This window comes from Leptosomus discolor, chromosome 3 (assembly GCF_034619465.1).
Source record: "Leptosomus discolor isolate bLepDis1 chromosome 3, bLepDis1.hap2, whole genome shotgun sequence".
Lineage (NCBI taxonomy): Eukaryota > Metazoa > Chordata > Aves > Leptosomiformes > Leptosomidae > Leptosomus > Leptosomus discolor.
Window position 1 is genome coordinate 73,545,998 of NC_141393.1, and position 18,608 is coordinate 73,564,605.

At 41.0% G+C, this 18,608-nt stretch overlaps 1 protein-coding gene across 1 annotated transcript in view; it reads right to left on the minus strand.

Annotated features, from left to right (window-relative positions):
• The window catches only part of ASPM (assembly factor for spindle microtubules), a 33,471-nt gene extending 15,335 nt beyond the window's left edge, over positions 1 to 18,136 (minus strand). Inside the window, exons 1-17 of the mRNA XM_086462574.1 lie at positions 17,819 to 18,136; positions 16,247 to 16,390; positions 14,572 to 15,919; positions 12,519 to 12,620; positions 11,627 to 11,773; positions 10,504 to 10,749; positions 10,276 to 10,343; positions 9,584 to 9,725; positions 9,375 to 9,505; positions 8,434 to 8,609; positions 8,179 to 8,324; positions 8,014 to 8,099; positions 3,670 to 3,888; positions 2,557 to 2,773; positions 2,325 to 2,470; positions 2,095 to 2,223; positions 292 to 486 (exon numbers count right to left, since the gene is read on the minus strand). Coding sequence (XP_086318700.1) covers positions 292 to 486; positions 2,095 to 2,223; positions 2,325 to 2,470; positions 2,557 to 2,773; positions 3,670 to 3,888; positions 8,014 to 8,099; positions 8,179 to 8,324; positions 8,434 to 8,609; positions 9,375 to 9,505; positions 9,584 to 9,725; positions 10,276 to 10,343; positions 10,504 to 10,749; positions 11,627 to 11,773; positions 12,519 to 12,620; positions 14,572 to 15,919; positions 16,247 to 16,390; positions 17,819 to 18,136 — 3,960 coding nt within the window. The remainder of the gene's footprint in view (positions 1 to 291; positions 487 to 2,094; positions 2,224 to 2,324; positions 2,471 to 2,556; positions 2,774 to 3,669; positions 3,889 to 8,013; positions 8,100 to 8,178; positions 8,325 to 8,433; positions 8,610 to 9,374; positions 9,506 to 9,583; positions 9,726 to 10,275; positions 10,344 to 10,503; positions 10,750 to 11,626; positions 11,774 to 12,518; positions 12,621 to 14,571; positions 15,920 to 16,246; positions 16,391 to 17,818) is intronic.
• Between the last annotated feature and the right edge of the window lie 472 nt (positions 18,137 to 18,608).

An 18,608-nucleotide genomic window follows, 5' to 3' on the forward strand; every position in this document is an offset into this window, starting at 1 on the left:
TATTGACTGGATTAAGGCCCAGTGTTTTAAAGTTTATGATATACCAAAATGTTCACTAAGAAGGAACAATTGTTGATCTAATAGCACATTACCATTTCTCTATTTCTCTCTGATGAGAGACAGTTACCAAAACATCTCAAGGGGGGTGGGGTGGGGGTGGCAAAATAACAGTATTACATTTTTCTGAAGACATCAGTCGCTGTGAGTGGAACAAAAGACCCTGAGCAAGCTGTTTTCTTACAAGTTTCAGAGAGTTTCTTTGCTGTGTAATCTCGCTTTAGATGGTATTACCTGAATGACTGTGGCAGAATTACTTCTGGCTTCCTCCAGTTTTGTCTTTTTCAGATTTAACAAAAACATCCTGGCTAAGTAACTTCTCCAGTGCTTCTGAATGAGAACTGCTGCATTCACTTTCTTCAGGATGCGTCGACGGGACAAGAAGTTTATTGCAGATTTCTGAATTATCCGAGCAGCTCTGTCTCTTTCCTACAGAGTAAATTTCCACTGAACAGTTAGGACTAGAATTTTCCCTCAAATTTTTGATGTATTAGAATAACTATCTGAAGTGATCTCATAAAAATTAGGCATGTTGGTAACACAGCTTTTCTTTAGTAAATGAACTTTTCTGAAATTGAACATTTATTTCAGCACCGAGTTCTTTGTAAGAAGCGTGGCATCACTTAAATCTGCATCCTCCTGCCTTCATAGTCCTTCATCTTTGTACTCAAATTTTCAGCATTCCTAAGCAACCTATTTTTAAGCCTCAATTTTAGTTCTCATTCATAAGAATTTGAGATACCCTTACTAATACTTACATGAGGAAAAACCTCTTTACATTAAGGGTGACAGAGCACTGGAACAGGCTGCCCAGGGAGGTTGTAGATTCTCTTGCTCTGGAGACATTCAAAACCCGCCTGGACGCCATCCTGTGCAACCTGCTCTGGGTGAACCTACTTTAGCAGGGGGGTTGGACCAGATGATCTCCAGAGGTCCCTTCCTACCCCTACTGTTCTGTGATGCTATAACAGAGCACACCGGAACGCTTTCCAGCCTTATTTAAATGATGCAGGAGTACAAAAGATAGTCATACCAGATCATGTCCATCTAGCCCAGTGTTTTGTTTGCATATACCAACCAGTGCTGGTTTTTTTATTGTAACCCAGAGACTATGGTAACAAACTGATGTACGTCAAAGTAAAAGCAAAAAGCAGTTAACAAATGTAACGTGCCAATATTTTGATCATCTTGTTAGAACCCTGCTACTAGCCAATACTGCCATAGGGCAAATGTGCACATTGTAAGATTAAATAAAAATAATGCCTGCAATGCTTAGGGGTTTTGCAACATCTTCACTACTAATTGTTTTAGAATTGTTATAAGGGGAATGTTTCGTCATCATCTTTAAGGTTGTGTAGTTTTTATAAAGAAACTGGAGATGAAAAAGCCTACATAAACATAACTTCTGCCCTCTTCTACACCACAGATTCTTACAACATTTCACTTGAACACTGTTCCAACATCAACTAATATGTATCTCAGACACAGTGGTGGCATTTACCAACCTTAGTAGTATCATAGTTTTACAACCGTTACAAGATCTGGTATAACTACAAGAAAAGCAGGAAACAAAATATCAGAACTCATGAGATTTGCCTCAAAACACTGGTGACATTTACCTCCTGAACAAATCCTGAGTAAATCCATGCAGAAGCTTAATTAGTCTTTTCATCCTGCAGACATTAATAGGAATTAAAAATTAACTACTCCCTTTCTGTTTTAAGGAAGCAGTGCAACTATTTTAAATTTCAAATACCGAGAAAAGGGCTAAGGGGTTACATGCTCTAGTCAGAACACAAAAGAAAGAACACTAGCCTTTAAACAAATATAATTACCTCAGAATAGTCTTCAACGAAAGTGTTCTTAGTAGATTACACCACCAAAGAAGGCTGTATATTTTGCTACTACAAACGGTACTGATTAACTTAAATGCCAATATTATTCTAATAAACCTGTATACTTCAAACAATGAATTTATAATCTTTGTTTAGTGTTTCTGAAAGTAGAAGTTATGAACATTGCACAAGCAAAGAGTACCTGAGAAAGTTTCAGTTCCCTTTTCAGCCTATAATTCCTCCAAGCAGTCTGAATTAATCGTGCAGCTCGAGTTTCTTGCCGAAGATCCAGAAGCCGTGAACACAGAAATGATAGGTAGGTAATAACAACCTATAAAACACAAAACACAGCAAGTTACGGGCTATACAGGAGAGCAGGACACATTTGCAAGAGAGGGGAACATGTTTACACCAACTCTAAAGACATCTTACCTTCTCATCAGGAATTGTATTTGACATGTCCGAGTGATGAATCATTGCTGGTATTCCACCTAGGTCAGAAACTGCAGTATTGATGAGCTGGAAGTTTTTCCTTTCATTGTCCAAGAGTTCCTTGTATAGGACTGAGGCAGTTACAGCTTTGCAAAGAGAAAACATTTGTCAAATCAAATTGTGCATAGAAGAAATAGATTTAACATGAACTTCTGTGCATCAAATAACTCACTTTGGTCAAACATTCCTTCCACAACATTTAGAGAAGTATCGGACTCCGAAGAGGATGAGGAGGAAGAGTTTAGTCCCACTGTACAAGTTCTTGAGCATTCTACTGTTTGAGTTGTACGTTGGCATACAGCTTCCAAAGGCATGTAACATGGATGATAATGATGAATCAAATGGCATAATACTCTACCATCTGAGAAACACACTGTGAAATTTTCCACCTGTTAAATAAAATACAGTAAGACACAACTTCCTTGTATTTTTGTTACCAGTTAATTGGTATGAACTGGATATAGAATTTATCATCTTGTACCTTTGAAAGTGACCAAATGCAAATTATTTTTTTTTGAACAAAAAAATTTATGCAGCTAGTGCTTCCTTTGAACTTTCACTGTACAGTGACAAACAACTGTGAGAAACCCCAAAGAGGTGTGAATCACTATACAGTGAATCTCCAAGGGAAACATTTAAGAAACCAAAAAGAAAGCAATCTTTCTACACAACAGTCCCAAAGAAGCTTCTATAGATACCTTTACACGAGGTACTCAGCATAGAAATAACTTCTGAATTTGCATCAATCGTAAGTGCTCCATTTTACCCTTCAGAAAAAATAGCAGACATGACTGTATTCTGACCAGAGACAAGTCTCTGAACAGGGCTGCTCTTCGTTGAAGGAATAAACAACATGTTCCTTCTAAACAAACATCTCTGAGAAGAGGAATTCCCCTTATCCCAAACATTAGTTTAATTGTCACAGTTCCTATAGGTGAAAAGTTTATTCGCAAATACTTTTAGGATGAATGCTCATTAAGAAAATCTCAAACCACCCCATATTCCAGCAAAAATGTTCCATTTTTAAAAGGGATTTTTATGCATGAGACTAACTGGAAGGGGAGACCCTTTTGCTGAAATTTGTTTAAAAAGAGAGCTGCAGCTAAACCCACAGAAAGATGGTTATTTCAAGTATGATTAAACAAAGACCAGAGGGATATTTAAAACTAATTATAATTGGCTACTACTACATATTTGATAGTTTGAAGAATTCTGGTCTATAAAGAATAAGTATTCTTATGATAGCAAAGGATGTATTTGCTGAAATGTACACAAAACTATTTACCTTGATATCGTAAAATCCACAAACAGCATTAATCCATGCCATCAGCAGCTTCACATTTTCACTGTAACTTTGAGGTGAGGAGTTACTACTATTATCTTCTTGTATTCTACAATAATTTGGAAAAGTCTTGAGAGCACCCAATCGTGCTTTCTTCTTGTGGGCATTCTTTAAAAACTCAATTTCTTCTTTTAACTGTTCCACATTAAGGAAAACATCTACCTATCAGGAAGAAAAAAGGTTTTATGAACAGTCTGACATGTCATGCATTATAGCAGCTGGATGCAGAGTCTTTAGACCATAGAATCATTTAGGCTGGAAAAGACCTTTAAGGTCATCGAGACCAATCCTTAACCTCGCACTGCCAAGTCCATCACTAAACCATGTCCTTAAGTGCCACATCTACCCACCTTTTAAATACCTCCAGGGATGGAGACTCCACCACTTCCCTGGGCAGGCTGTTCCAATGTTCGATAACCCTTTTGGTAAAGAAATTTTTCCTAATATCCAATCTAAGCCACCCCTGGCGCAACTTGAAGCCATTTCCTCTTGTCCTATCGCCTGTTACTTGAGAGAAGAGACCAACACCCACCTCACTACAACCTCCTCTCAGGTAGTTGTAGAGAGTGATAAGGTCTCCCCTCAGCCTCCTCTTCTCCAGACTAAACAGCCCCAGGTCCCTCATCCGCTCCTCATCAGACCTCTTCTCCAGACCCTTCACCAGCTTCACTGTCCTTCTCTGGACACGCTCCAGCACCTCAACGTCCTTCTTGTAGTGAGGGGCCCAAAACCGCACATAGCATTCAAGGTGCGGCCTCACCAGTGCTGAGTACAGGGGGACAATCACCTCCCTACTCCTGCTGGCCACAATATTTCTGATACAGGCCAAGACGCTGCTGGCCCACCTGGGCACACTGCAGGCTCATGTTCAGCCAGCTGTCAACCAGCACCCCCAGGTCCCTTTTCCACTGGGCACTTTTCCAGCCACTCATCCCCAAGCCTGTAGCGCTGCATGGGGTTGTTGTGACCCAAGTGCAGGACCCGGCATTGGCCTTGTTGAACCTCACAGCATTGGCCTCGGCCCATCGATCCAGCCTGTCCAGATCCCTCTGCAGAGCCTTCCAACCCTCAAGCAGATTGACATTCCCACCCAACTTGGTGTTGTCTGAAAACTTCCTGAGGATGCACTCAATCCCCTCACCCAGATCATTGATAAAGATATGAAACAGACCTGGCCCAAATATCGAGCCCTGGGGAACACCCCTTATGACTGCCCACCAACTGGATTGAACTCCATTCACCACCACTCTTTGGGCCTGACCAGCCAGCCACTTTTTTACCCAGTGAAGAGTACATCCATCCAAGCCACAAGCAGCCAGTTTCTCCAAGAGAATGCCGTCAGAAATGTATCAAAGGTTTTACTGAAGTCTAGGTAGACAATATCCACGGCCTTTCCCTCATCCACTAAGCAGGTCACCTTGTCATATAAGGAGGCCAGATTAGTCAAGCAGGACCTGCCTTTTGTAAACCCGTGCTGACTAGGCCTGATCACCTGGTTGTCTTGTACATGCTGTGTGATGGCACTCAGGAGGATCTGCTCCCTAACCTTCCTTGGCACCAAGTCTGACAAGCCTGCAGTTTCCCGAATCCTCCCTTCCAGCCCCTCTTGTAGATGGGCATCACGTTTGCCAACTTCCAGTCACCTGAGACCTTCCCAGTTAGCCAGAACTACTGGCAAATTATTGAAAGTGGCTTGGTGAGCACTTCTGCCAGCTCTCAGTACCCTTGGGTGGATCCCATCCAGCCCCATAGACTTGTGTGTGCCTAAGTGGTATACCAGGTCACTAATCATTTCCCTTTGGATTATGGGTCCTCATTCTGCTCCCTGTCTTCCAGCTCAGGGGGCTGGGTACCCAGAGAACAACTGGTCTTACTACTAAAGACTGAGGCAAAGAAGGCATGAAGTACCTCATCTTTTTCCTCACCCTTTGTCAGTGTGTTTCCCCCCACATCCAATAAGGGATGGAGGTTCTCCTTAGCCCTCCTTTTGTTGCTAATCTATTTATAGAAGCATTTTTATAGTCTTTTATGGCAGTAACCAGATTAAGTTCTAGTTGAGCTTTGGACCTCCTAATTTTTTCCCTGCATGACCTCACAACATCCCTGTAGTCCTCCTGAGTTGCCTGCCCCTTCATAAAGTCATAAACTCTCTTTTTCTTCCCAAGTTCCAGCCAAAGCTCTCTGTTCAGCCAGGCCGGTCTTTCTTTCAACTCCACCGTCTGGTCTTTCGGCACACAGGGACAGCTTGCTCCTGCAAGATTTTCTTCTTGCAGAATGTCCAGCCTTCCTGGACATCCTTTGCCCTTCAGGACTGTCTCCCAAGGGACTCTGTCAACCAGTCTCCTAAACAGGCCAACGGAGATCACTGACAAGTGGCATCCCTCAGGGGTCCATATTGGGACCAGTGCCATTTAATATCTTCATCAATGGCATAGACAGTGGGATTGAGTGCACCCTCAGAAACTTTGCAGATGACACCAAGCTGAGCGGTGCAGCTGACACACTTGAGGGATGGGATGCCATCCAGAAGGATGTGGACAAGCTCAGGAAATGGGCCTGTGTGAACCTCATGAGGTTCAACAAGGCCAAGTGCAAGGTCCTGCACCTGGGTCAGGGCAATCCCCAGTATCAATACAGGCTGCGGGATGAGTGGATTGAGAGCAGCCCTGCAGAGAAGGACTTGGGGGTGCTGGTGGGTGAAAAACTGGACATGAGCCAACAATGTGCGCTCACAGCCCAGAAAGCCAACTGCATCCTGGGCTGCATCAAGAGAAGTGTGGCCAGCAGGTCAAGGCAGGCGATTCTTCCCCTCTACTCTGCTCTGGCGGAGAACCCACCTGGAGTGGGCTGGTGTACCTCCTCTATGAGGACAGGCTGAGAGAGTTGGGGTTGTTCAGCCTGGTGAAGAGAAGGCTCCAGGCAAACCTTACTGTAGCCTTACAGTACTTAAAGGAGGCCTATAAGAAAGATGAGGACAATTTTCTTAGCAGGGCCTGTTGCTATAACACAAGGAGTAACGGTTTTAAACTAAGAGGTCAGATTTAGGCTAGATCTAAGGAAGAATTATTTTTTTTTTTTTACAGTGAGGATGGTGAAACACTGGAACAGGCTGCCCAGAGAGCCCCATCCCTGGAAGCACTCAAGGTCAGGTCGAACAGGACTCTGAGCAACCTGATCCAGCTAAAGGTGTCCCTGCTCGCTGCAGGGCGATTGGACTAGAAGGCCGTTAAAGGTCTCTTCCAACCCAAACAATTCTATGATTCTATGATTTCTACCGAGTCCCATGTACCACTCTTCCTCATTTAGGGGATTCCAAGAGGACTTGAGCTGGTGTTGTGATGGTGTAGTAAGATTTGGAGAACAAGTAGTATATCCACACAGCTTGGGTAAAGCAACTGCTCACTGAAATTATTTCTTTAATGAAAAGCAATGCAGCTGTGACATATGCATACAGAAGAACTAACTGGAGGAAGGTAACCACTGTAACAGTAGTCACCTAAGAAAATACTTTTATTTTTATTATGTTCTTTTGGCTCTCTGATAGTTCTGTGGCTATTGTTTTTGAAATTCTTGCTTTAGGTATAGTCAATTGTACTTATATTCCTGAACTACTTAGAAGTGAAATTCCACCGCAACTTGTATCTTATTTTACCTTTCATTCTTTATGTTGCTTCTAAATGGATTTGTCAGCTGGATACTTATTTTCAAAAGACTATCCAACTCAATTTAACTCTTAAAATAGTCTTAAGAAAACTATTTTTGCTTCCTTTATCATTTTTTCCCAGTGGCTTTGAAATGCCATTGCAATAATGCCTAAGAAATCTTCATTCTTATTTCAAGGATGTTTCTTCAAATTGGATGTTTCAGACAAACAGAAGAAAGCAGAAGAGTATAGCTTCAGAGCTTACTCTGTAACTGTCTATCAGTGTAACATCAAAATGTCCTTTTCAGGAAGATCTTACCATCATAGAGACCAACATTATTTACTTTTAATTATCAATTCCATTTGCATACAGCATAAACTCAAAAGTTAATTTAAAAAAAAAATCGTATGAATCTATACAAGAAAAAGCACAGTTAATATTATCTAAACTGTATTGTTAGGGAACAGTTAGCAAATTTACGTAAAGTTTGCATGGCACTGAAGATATAAAGCGGATCATTTCATAATCTAAAATTCAATTGGTAGAGGCTTTCACAGACAAAAAAAATATTTCTGAAAGATCGGTGTTTTCATTATCTCTCATTTGTAATTAGTAACAAAAAACCCAAGGAATCGAATAATACCTGAAATGCAAAGACAATTTTCCACAGGAGCGCTAACGTTCGTTCTCTGTGTCTATCCACAATATCCCTGGAGTCAATTGAAGCACCTATCAAATAAAACAAGGAATTAAGGTGTGCACTAGTCCTCTGATGCATTTAGAATAAACCTCTATTTCTAGGCCTTACCACTTTCATCTTTCAAGTGAATTCCTCGCTCTTTAAGGACATTAAGAACAATGTCAACATTATGCATCTTCTGTAGACGACTTATTGCAGGAACTCTCAGTTGTTTTGAGAGATTCCAGTTTTTGGTGAGAAGTTCCATTGTTCTCCTAACAAAGGGAATTTCACAGTTTAATGCCTTAGCTGAGCTCATATTAAGTATTATATAAAAAAACCCAAACAAAATACATAATTCAAAATAATTCCGTATCAACGTACACAAGACGAATGCCACATTGTAAGTCCACAGCCAGATTGGTTACAGCAAAATCAAATTCATCAAGTGGAGTTTGAATATGACTGACAGGTAGTCCTAAGAAACCAAGATGGCGGGAGAGGTCACCTTCGCCACTCAGGAAGTCCCGAGAAAATGCAAGTAGAAGGTCTTTGCTAGCCTGAAAGAAATCAAAAAAAAAACCCAAACCTAAAAAACCCACACAACAAACAAACAAAAACAAAAAGAAGGAAGATAACCTTAACACTGCAATATTTACCAAGCAGATACAATCTTCATCACTTGTCCCCCAATTTCATTCCATATTTCCTTACCTAATACTTAAAACTATAATTTTTTTATTTTTTTTTAAAAATTCATTTTTAGCCAGTTCACACAGCTTAAATTTTCATTGTACCTTGCTACCCATGTCACTGAAAGCATCATCAAATTCAGGAACACTTTTTTTCTCTGTCTGTCTGCTTACATAGTACAAACCCAAGAAAAGGTGATTTTATTTGAACATAACGGATTTGTTAATCAAAGCCTTTGTAGGACAGAATTTACATAGTCTTTCTTACCACAGCAAAGTAACAGGAAAAAAAAACCAAAAACCACAACACAAACAGAAAAGCCCAAACTGGCTTGCAGTTAATGATCAGCTACAGTATGCTAGAGTGATATTTAATAGTGCAGAAGCTTAGATTTAGAGAGGGAAGCCAGATAACAAGATAACGAGAGTCCTTCCTGCAAGACCAACACCTCAAAATTTTCTTGGGAATTCCTTTACATGACTCAGATGATGTGTTGAGAACGTTCACGCAAAAGGCTGAACAGCAAAGACTTGTTAAAGAAAAGTACATCGTCAGATAAAAAAAAATTCAAAAATCCTACATTGAATCTTAGAATCATATGGGAGGGAGACATCAAATCACAACTCTCTTACCTTGAACTCTGCATCCCTACAAAAGAGGCAAGGGTCATGGTCAATCATTCTGGACTGTTTCGCACAATCCAGAAAGCAAACCAACAACAGCAATTTTTTCAGTGTGAATTTTGACAAAGCTTCTTCATGACCTGAGAAGATAGAACCCAGTAAGTGCTAGTTCAAAAATTAAGTGCCAAAAACAAGCTATTTTTTGAAGTGGTAGTTACCTTCTCGGTAAAGGTGAGGCACAGTGGGATGTCTGTATTCAGCTGCAACGTCAGGGTTCCAAAGCAAGCGATTAAGGATAAATATTGCTAAACCCATAACATCGCTATTACTCTCCAAAGCTATCAGTTCTCCATAAACAGTCTAATATGAAAGGAGGAGGAAAAAAAGCAGAATTGTTAAATTTTATCTCAAATATTATAAGGACTATTTTTTAATAACATACATTACTGAAATTTTGAAGTAGTAAAGGGCAATTAGTCTCTAAAAATCCATCAGTTCTTCAAATCAGTCACTGAAGCATAAAATCAAAGGAAATTTCAGAATATCCAGTCTCATTTCAAAACATGTATGATCATCTGCATCTGAAGAATCAACCAGGAACTTCCTTAACTGCATTTTTCTCCAGTTTAGTAAAGAGTGAAAGTTATAGGAAACTGCTTTTGTGTTATGGGCAGGGAGTTAACTCCTGCTTTCCTTGATTAAATATTTTCCTTTTTTAATAAGGTAAGGGCTTTTTTAAGACAAGTCTGTTGTAATACTTTAAAAGAGATATAAACAAGCTATAAATGAATTGCACCTACCTGGATTATTAAAACAGAAATTACAAAGAAACCTGAACCATCCCTTACTAAAAAAAGAATTGGTAGATGTCCTTTAAACTTTGATTATAAACCATAAATTCTGCACTTACCTCCAGACCTATACGTAGCCACAAAGGGTTGTAAGATAAAAGCCAGTTAAGGACTTTCTGCCTCTCTCCTGCAAGAGAGCACCTTGAAACATTACAACCAGCAAACACTTCATATTATAGCAAAAATTTCTATCAAGCAATTTTAGATTAAATCAACTTTTCTTGTGTGTGAATGATCCTTTATCTACTTACAAGAAAAAGGAGGATGCAAATATTTGGTATTCTTACCTACATCTTTCCAGAGGTGTCTGTCTCTGCGAACAAGCAAACGTCTAGTTTCAATCTCAACTTCCAGCTTCCTAATAGCTTTAACCATTTTTTCAGAGGTAAACAAACGGCAAGCATCACGTCGTAACTTATTCAGCTTACGATGAGCCGTATAAGCTTTTAGAGAGGCTTCATCTTTCGTTGGTGCTTTAGGAACACTGGGTTTACGATGGTTCTCTTCTCCCAAGATAAGAGCAGCTGCATTTACTGTTTAAATGCACACAAAAAGTATGCATTTACATCTCAAATAAAGGTAGCTTTGCCCACTTCATTTATTTCTTTTCCCCCTCTCTGAATTCACATTTTGTTATTTTCCTTCTGACTAATGATTTTATCCCTCAGGAAGCTGATCAGCTGTTGCACTGAACATATATTGTCAAGTACATGTATACTTGTCAAATGTTTAATATAACAATGCTTATTTCATAGGCAAGCAGTGCTAGGAATTCAGTTTTAAGATTGATTGTACCATCTTCAATTTTTTAGATAGAAGCTAAAGATAGAGGAAAAAGTACCATCACTTTAGCACAGTGACAGCTGTAATACTTTTCAGCAGGTGGGGATTCCCCACTCAGCACCCACAGAGGAGTGCCACAGCCACACGTTCCAGCCTGTAATTCCTGTTGCAGAGCATACTGCCCATCCAGGTGTGTGGTACGCTGTGTTTGGCCTGGGCAAGTGTGTCACCCACACTTGTCACAAGGGGAGAATATGACTCTGAAAAGGGTTAGATAGCTATAAAATTCTGCTGGGGTGGACAGCACTGTCTCCAATGTGAGAACTGCTTTAGGTTTAGCATATTCCAAGTTTTCTAGAATAACCGCCACTGAAACACATTACCAAGTATTTGGTTCGTGATTATCACAACATTAAGTCAAAGGCTGAAAAGGGAAACATAGGTGATACATAAAATTTAAACCCCAAAAATCTACTCTTACTTAACAGCTCAACGTTACACAAACTAAAGTGACAAGTGGGAACTAGTTAGTGTTAAGCTAGTACCACTATTTATTAATATTAATAAAGCACATTATATAGTGCTTAAGAATATTAAAAGACAAAGTGAAAATTCTTGTACTCTTACCTTGCAAAGTGTTTGTTTTCACACTAAAGTCATCAGGGGTCAGTACAAAATTTAACCACCAGGTGAAACCTCGTTGCTGCTTCTCCTTCCAACGCTCATCATAAAACATGTTTTTAGCAGCAAAAGGCATTGGGTGCCTAGGGATGACTTAATAATAACAATAAAAAAGTAAGCATCTCCCGTTCTTGAAATGTTTGATAAGCAATCAGAAAGGATTAATGTTTGACACTCTATTTAGCACTGTAGCAGAAAAAAGCAGATTGTTAGAATCTCCAGTGACTTGCAGATCAGCCACCATTAAATAAATTTCGGCCACAAAACAGGGATTAAGTTATTAAAGCACTAGAACAAAGACAAGATTTCTAGAACCCAGGCCATTTGCAACGGGCAAAACGAAGTTGAGCTGGATTAACTATTCTACGATTACATCCGAAAAGAACCATTTTATAGATGCATTTTTCTGATTATATCAACTTAGTATTATCAGCTCTGCAAAATCAGTATCCTTTTGGTATGAAGTTTTCTCTTCTTAGGTATTCTGTTGTTGACGTTAAATGTTATCAGATAGGGAAGAGGCATTTCACTGATAATCATCAGTCAGCTGGGAACACACCAAAAGCGTGTAATATAGCTTTTACACGTAGAGGCAAAACTGGAGAGAAGCAACATTCACTTTCCAATGGTGATGTGTTGCAATCAATTTTCTTACGATTAGTCAAAATGGATCATGAAAGGTTACACACATTTTTCTATTAGATATTGATTCTTTGTAGGTACAATCTTCTATTTCACTCAGCTCTAACCAGTTGAGCCTTACCAATCACCAGCAGTACAGCAATCAGGACATTCAGTTCAGCATATACTCTTTACTAAATACCAGAAGTTTGCCTACCTGTTTTCAGGGGCTTCACAAAAGTCAGGTGAGACTGAGCCAATCCAGGGATGGGTTTACTAATTCTGTTGGTAGTTCTAGACGCTTTCTGAACTGAAGAACCTACAAGCATTAACACACAAATATCAACAACAAATACATCAGTGAAAGTTAACGTCTCAAGATTCATATCACTTATAAAGCATGGAACTGGAATAATTCCTCATGAATCCATCCAAAATATTAGTAATCTCCTGTTCATGGAAAAAGTTAAGCAAAGCAGTTTGACTACAATCATAAGGGAAAAGTAGTTAAAAGTAAGTAGGAGCTACCATATTTCACAGTTCTTCCATATAGCAAGGAAAAGTACTGTTTGCATTCATCATCATATGGCTAGAAACACTAAGCTAAGTGGTAAAACCATTCGTTAGAACACGTGAAAGTTGTGTGTTCTATGAGCACCCAGGGTAAGAGGTATGACTTTTTAGGGCCTGACTCACCTCTTCCCACAGCTAGATGGCAGACTACACTGATAGTCATTTCAGAGCAGCCTGACTTCTGTTTAGGCATCAAGGCACTAGCTAGTATTATCCACCACGTAGCAGCAGCAGGACTTAAATAAAACACAAGTAAAAAAATGCAGATCTAGGCTTTCTGAACTCTGAACATATAAAGACACACACTTTTAGCATAATCCTTTTGTTACATTGATACAAAATGAAGGATTAAAAAAGTATGCTCTTGTAGATGGACTATAGCTGCTGCCTGATACCCCCCTGACAAGGTGGTACTTCAGAAACAAAAAAGATAGTGATCATAAATTACAGGTTTCAGCCTCCTGCTTAGCTGAAGTAGTGTTTTTCATGGAACATTCTCCTCTAGAGAAGTGAAGAAGTAATTCGAACCTCTCGTGAACTTTAATAAATTTTAATTACTTTCTGATAATTTTTAATAAAGTTGGATCTTTAGTGGATTAAAGTAATGCTGGGCATTTCAAGGGTAACTTTTAGTAGTAAAATATCTTTGTGAATCCTAGCGACAATGCCTATGCAATTAGGCTATATTTCTCAAGAAAAATTTTCAAGAAAAACATAACTCAAAGCTGTCATCGTTTTTGTATTTCACAACTAGGATTAAGACAATGCAAATCATTTTGGGCTCACAGAATGCTTCCTTGCCCAGACCATCTCTCTGTATAGATGAATGAAATAATAATGGATGAATAGAATTAACCTGGTAGATAACAAAGCTTTTCCTGCTGCACAGTAACAGTGTTAGTGTGTTATGTTTTTATGTAACTATCCTAAAAAGCCTGAAATCAAAGTGCATTACTGAAAGCCCCAAATCAAATCTAGATCACAGACCAGATCATCTGAACTGAAGAAAACAGTAGGTTATTTTGATCTGAAAGCCATGATGAGCTTTTCCTGGTTTTGGAGGGAATTATTATTATTGCAGGGACTGCATGAAGATTCTGCAAATCAAGTGCTTCTTTCAGTTACAGACCTTCATTCTTTCTCTATTCCAAAGTGTATTTGGGAACAGAACATTTAGAAAACCCAAAATACATTGAAATACAAGAAGCCAACTTCTCTTGATCTTCAAGCATTTATAAAGACATAAAGATCAACAGAAGGCTGACAACAAGCTAATTACAAAGATTAAAAAGCAGGCAGCATGAATGAGACTTGGGAACTACATATTTTAAAACACATGACAACAGCAATGGACTCACATATTCACAATGGTAAGTGTATGTATGACAGAAATCTCGTGCAGCAAGTTTCTAGTAAATTTTAATTACACAACTAGGGCTCTGCTCAAGAACTGCCAGATACTTTTCCTGTTGCTGTCATTAACAAGGTTTACAAAAAGAACAAAGTAAATTTGAAGCCAATTACACAAATGAAACTCTGACCTAGTTTTCAAATTTTTAAAAAGCAGATGATATCTAACAAATGGCAAAAGCCCACATTTCAGAGATATGGAATATTCCTGACAGTTCAGTTTGCTGTACAAATTTCATCATCAAAGGCATCTCTCAGAAAGTGGTAAAGAAGGAAATACTGCTCACCAGCTTTCCTTCTCTGCCCTGCTCTCTCTCGGTTTGTGGGCTTGAAGGCTGATGGTCTCATACTAGTATGCGTTTTATTGTCCACAGTAGATGTAAGAGCTCTTTTTCTTTCCACTTCTTCCACGTGCACTGGAGCTGTAACTTTACTGTCTTCTATATATATTTCACTCTTCCTTTTACGACATAAAGAAGTTGATTCAGTAGAAGATGAATTTACTCTGTCGTGATGCTTATTTTCAGCTGAAATGGGACCTATAACTGGAAGGTGTTTAGATATTTCTGCTTTTGTATCTACAGGCATCACATTAGCACATTCCACTATCGCTTTACTAAGGCATTTTTTAGATTTTGGCTGGAGGGTTTCCATTCTTTTTTCTTCAGTAGCAGCAGGCTTATTTTTGATGACAGTGGCAGAAAGAACTGGACGCTTTTTTGGTTGCTCTCTCCAAGAAGAATTGCAAGTCTGAAGTTCCTCTGTAGAAGGAAATGGGAAGTGATTTTCTTCAGGTTTGTCATAATGAAGCACCTGTGATTCTACATTATGCATCTCAAAGACTTCATTTAAGCTGTGTTCTATACGAACATGTGTTTTTGTCTCTACATCTCCATTTTTTTTCCATTTTGAGGGCAGGAATTTCTTTACAACATAAGTCTCTGCAGCAGATATTAAAGCAGCCTCAAGTTTAGGAGTCTTTGCTTGCTTATCCGCCAAGCTGTCTTTCACAAACTGATCAGGTGACAGGATTGGAACAAACTGCTCTGTTTCCTCTATATCCACTTGATAACTGTCATTTACAAAAGAATCTGGACTTAAAATCCTCCTTGTACTTAAAACAGGCACAGGTGCTGAGTGTTCTGGAGTGCAAACTGGTGAGAGTGTACAATTAAGAACTACTTCATTGTTTGAAACTGGCAGTTCTGATAACCCAGTAGAACTGTATGCACTTTCAGATTTTAAGTCATTGTGCTTGCTAACAAACGTCTTGACACTACAGCTGTCTATTTCAGGCAGTAATTCATTTACAGTGGCAGCAACAGCAATATCTGAGAACGTAGTAGATCTTCTCATTGCAAGTGGGGTATTACGAAGTTCCTCCAGCACTGGTGCAATAGGAGATATTGGTAATTTATTTTCTGAGCCAACAAGAGAGTCATTTCCTGGGGACGCACTATTTTGCATCGCGTTCTGATTCTCACATGGCTGAAGTGGGCTTCTAAGTCTATCCACCTTCTGGGAAACTTGAAAGGTTTTATTAACATTTTTAACTTTCAAGGTACTTTTTTTAACTTTTATTGAAGCAGATGTTTCTGAAGAGTTTTTCTTTTTTATAGTATTCCAAAGACTCTTCTGAAAAGGAACCATAAATAAAAGTTAGTATGCTGACTATGTGTAAAAGTGAACATTATAGTGTATTCATTCAAAGTCTAAAAATACTATAAAAAGAATACTTAGTCCAAAATTCACCATAAGTTATTTTCAGGCTTGAAAACAGCTTTTTTGGTCACGTTTCAGTTTTATTCTCCAAGCTATAATGCACCAGTATCTGGGAATTCCCACAGACAGCATCAATTATCCATTTTTAATTGTCCTTCACTGAATTCCCTACTGATAAAAATCAGTATCTGTGTCAGCTATGCCAAAATAATAGAAGACACATAATGAACACACACTTACCTTTTTCTTCAGAGGCTGCTCAGCAACACCCAGGAGCACAGCTTGATGCTTTACAATGCCATTAATAATAAATGTTACCAGTTCTCTGACTTTTCCCTCTTCTACTGGTGTCCATGTTACAGCAACAAAGATTCTTTGTCCTGACTATTGGAGAAAAAGCAATGTTTAGTATCTAGCGCTCAAGTACACTTATGTAACATCAGAGATAAAGTAATCAAACTGAATGAGAAGCGGTATACAGAAATATTCATGACATGACAACATGACATGATAAAGAGTTGTTAAATGTTTAAATGTTGATTTTCCCCTCTGACATGTAAATTTAAGCAACCTCTATCAAAAATGTTGCCTATTTTTAGTTAAATGACCTGCAAAGATAAGATCTGACACAGAAGTTCATTGAATAAAAACAAAGACACTACAAACGCACAAGGAAGGCGTGAAGCTGTGCATGACCTACGTAAAGCTTCTTCATGTGCAGTGACCTCTACTGAATCATTTCGGTGCTCTGCTGATATCAACACAGACCAAAGACTGTTGTACCTCAGACAAAACCAAAGAGAGTGCGAAAATGACCAAACTCTTGAGCGTTTGAATTAGGAGTTCCACCTCCTCAGGCAGACCCATTTAATGAAAACATACAAATTCAATACGTGCTTATACAGATACAGTAAAGCCACTCAACAATGGTTAGTGTTCACTAATTACTACAGCAGCTTGTTAATTCAAATACTTCACAGTGAGACTCCAGCCTGCTTTTATAAGCATGCTGTTGCAAGAGATCTCTAGTGAGTTTCTTCTTCTCACAATGGCCCTGGAGAAGCTAGATGACCATAGATACGTGTTCGTCTAAATTGTCACTTTAAAAATCGGCACTGATGGGATTAACCACAGTTAATTTCCTTCGGAATCGTAAAGATTTATTCCTCGATTAAGCCTGCTTTACTCTCTGGTGTATTATTAGTTAACAGGTGGAACAGCGAATTAGTATCCTCTCTGCAACAAGCTCCCTCAGCCTTTTTCCTTAACTAAACAGAGCGGCCTCCAACTTTTTGAGGCCGCTTTTAAACACTTCTTATTCTTCTGCCTCAGTCTTTAAAACCGCATTCCCAGAGAGCAATTAATTACCCTTTTTTTTTTGCACCTTAATGCAAAAACACACTCTGTTGAGCCAGGATTTGCTGCCGTCGTGGCCAGCGACAGCCCCCAGGCCCCGAGAGATCTAATCCGGCCCCCTAAAGCTCCAGCCCTGCCCCCTTAACGCGAACCGCCAGGCACGAACCCAGCACCCAGGGCCGCCCCCCACAGCGGGGCGCAGCTGCCGGGGTACCGGCCCCCCAGCACCGCAGCGACGCGCGGCCGGGTGACGCGGGACGTCTCGCGGGGCGGGATCCCGCCGCGAACCGGTAACACCCCTCGCACCGGCGCAGGGGCTTCCTCTGCCGCCGCAGAGCGAGCGGCTCGGGCGGGAGCGGCCCGTTCCGGGGTCCCCCCGCCGGTCACACGCTCGTACCCACCCCCGCTCCCCTGCCGCAGTTTCGCGGGCCCCGCACCCCCCACCTCGCCCCGTACCTGCACGGAAAAGCGGCGGTGCTCAATGCTGAAGCCCCTGGCAGAAGCCGGGAAGCGGTCGACGACCACCTCGGTGTCCTCTGCGTTAGGGTTGTCGATGCCCAGGAGGCGCGTCCGGGAGGCGCCGACGCGCAGGCTGCCGAAGCTGAGGAACGGCGGACGGGAGAAGTGGCTCAAAACCAGCACAGCGGGGGCCTCGGCCGCCACCGCCGCGGCCTCCTCCTCGCCCCCTCGCACGGCCCAGCGCCGCCGCCTGGGGCTGGCGGCGGCGGCGCCCGGCTCCCACACCGCCGCTGCGGGGAAGAAACCCGCGGCCATGCCCGGGGCAGAAGCCCGGAGCGAGACCGGCTCGCAGCTCGCCGCGCCGCCGAGCCAACCGCCGCGCCGCCGCCCGCCCGTTCAAACCCGGCGCCGCCACCAATCCCGCGCGGCCCCGCCCCACGCCGCCCCTCCGCCAATTAGCGCCGGGCGTTTTGTTTAAACGGCCCGACCTCGCCGGGGCAGGCCCAGGCGCCGCCGCGCGGTGGCGGGAAGCTGCGGCCGAGGCTTCCCGGCGCGGACCCGGCCGTGGGACCCGGCCTCAGGCTCAGCCTCAGCCTCGGATGGAGAGCTGCGGTTACGCTTCAGAACTAAAAACACCCCCCGGCTTCTGCAACCCCCTGTGCTAAAAGCTCTTCCCATATTTAAAAACAAAACAAAAAATCAAAAAAAAAAAAAAACCCACAACCCAAAAACCCCCCACAAAACCAAGCGGAGCCAAGTATTTTTCTAAGTAAATTTAATTTACAAA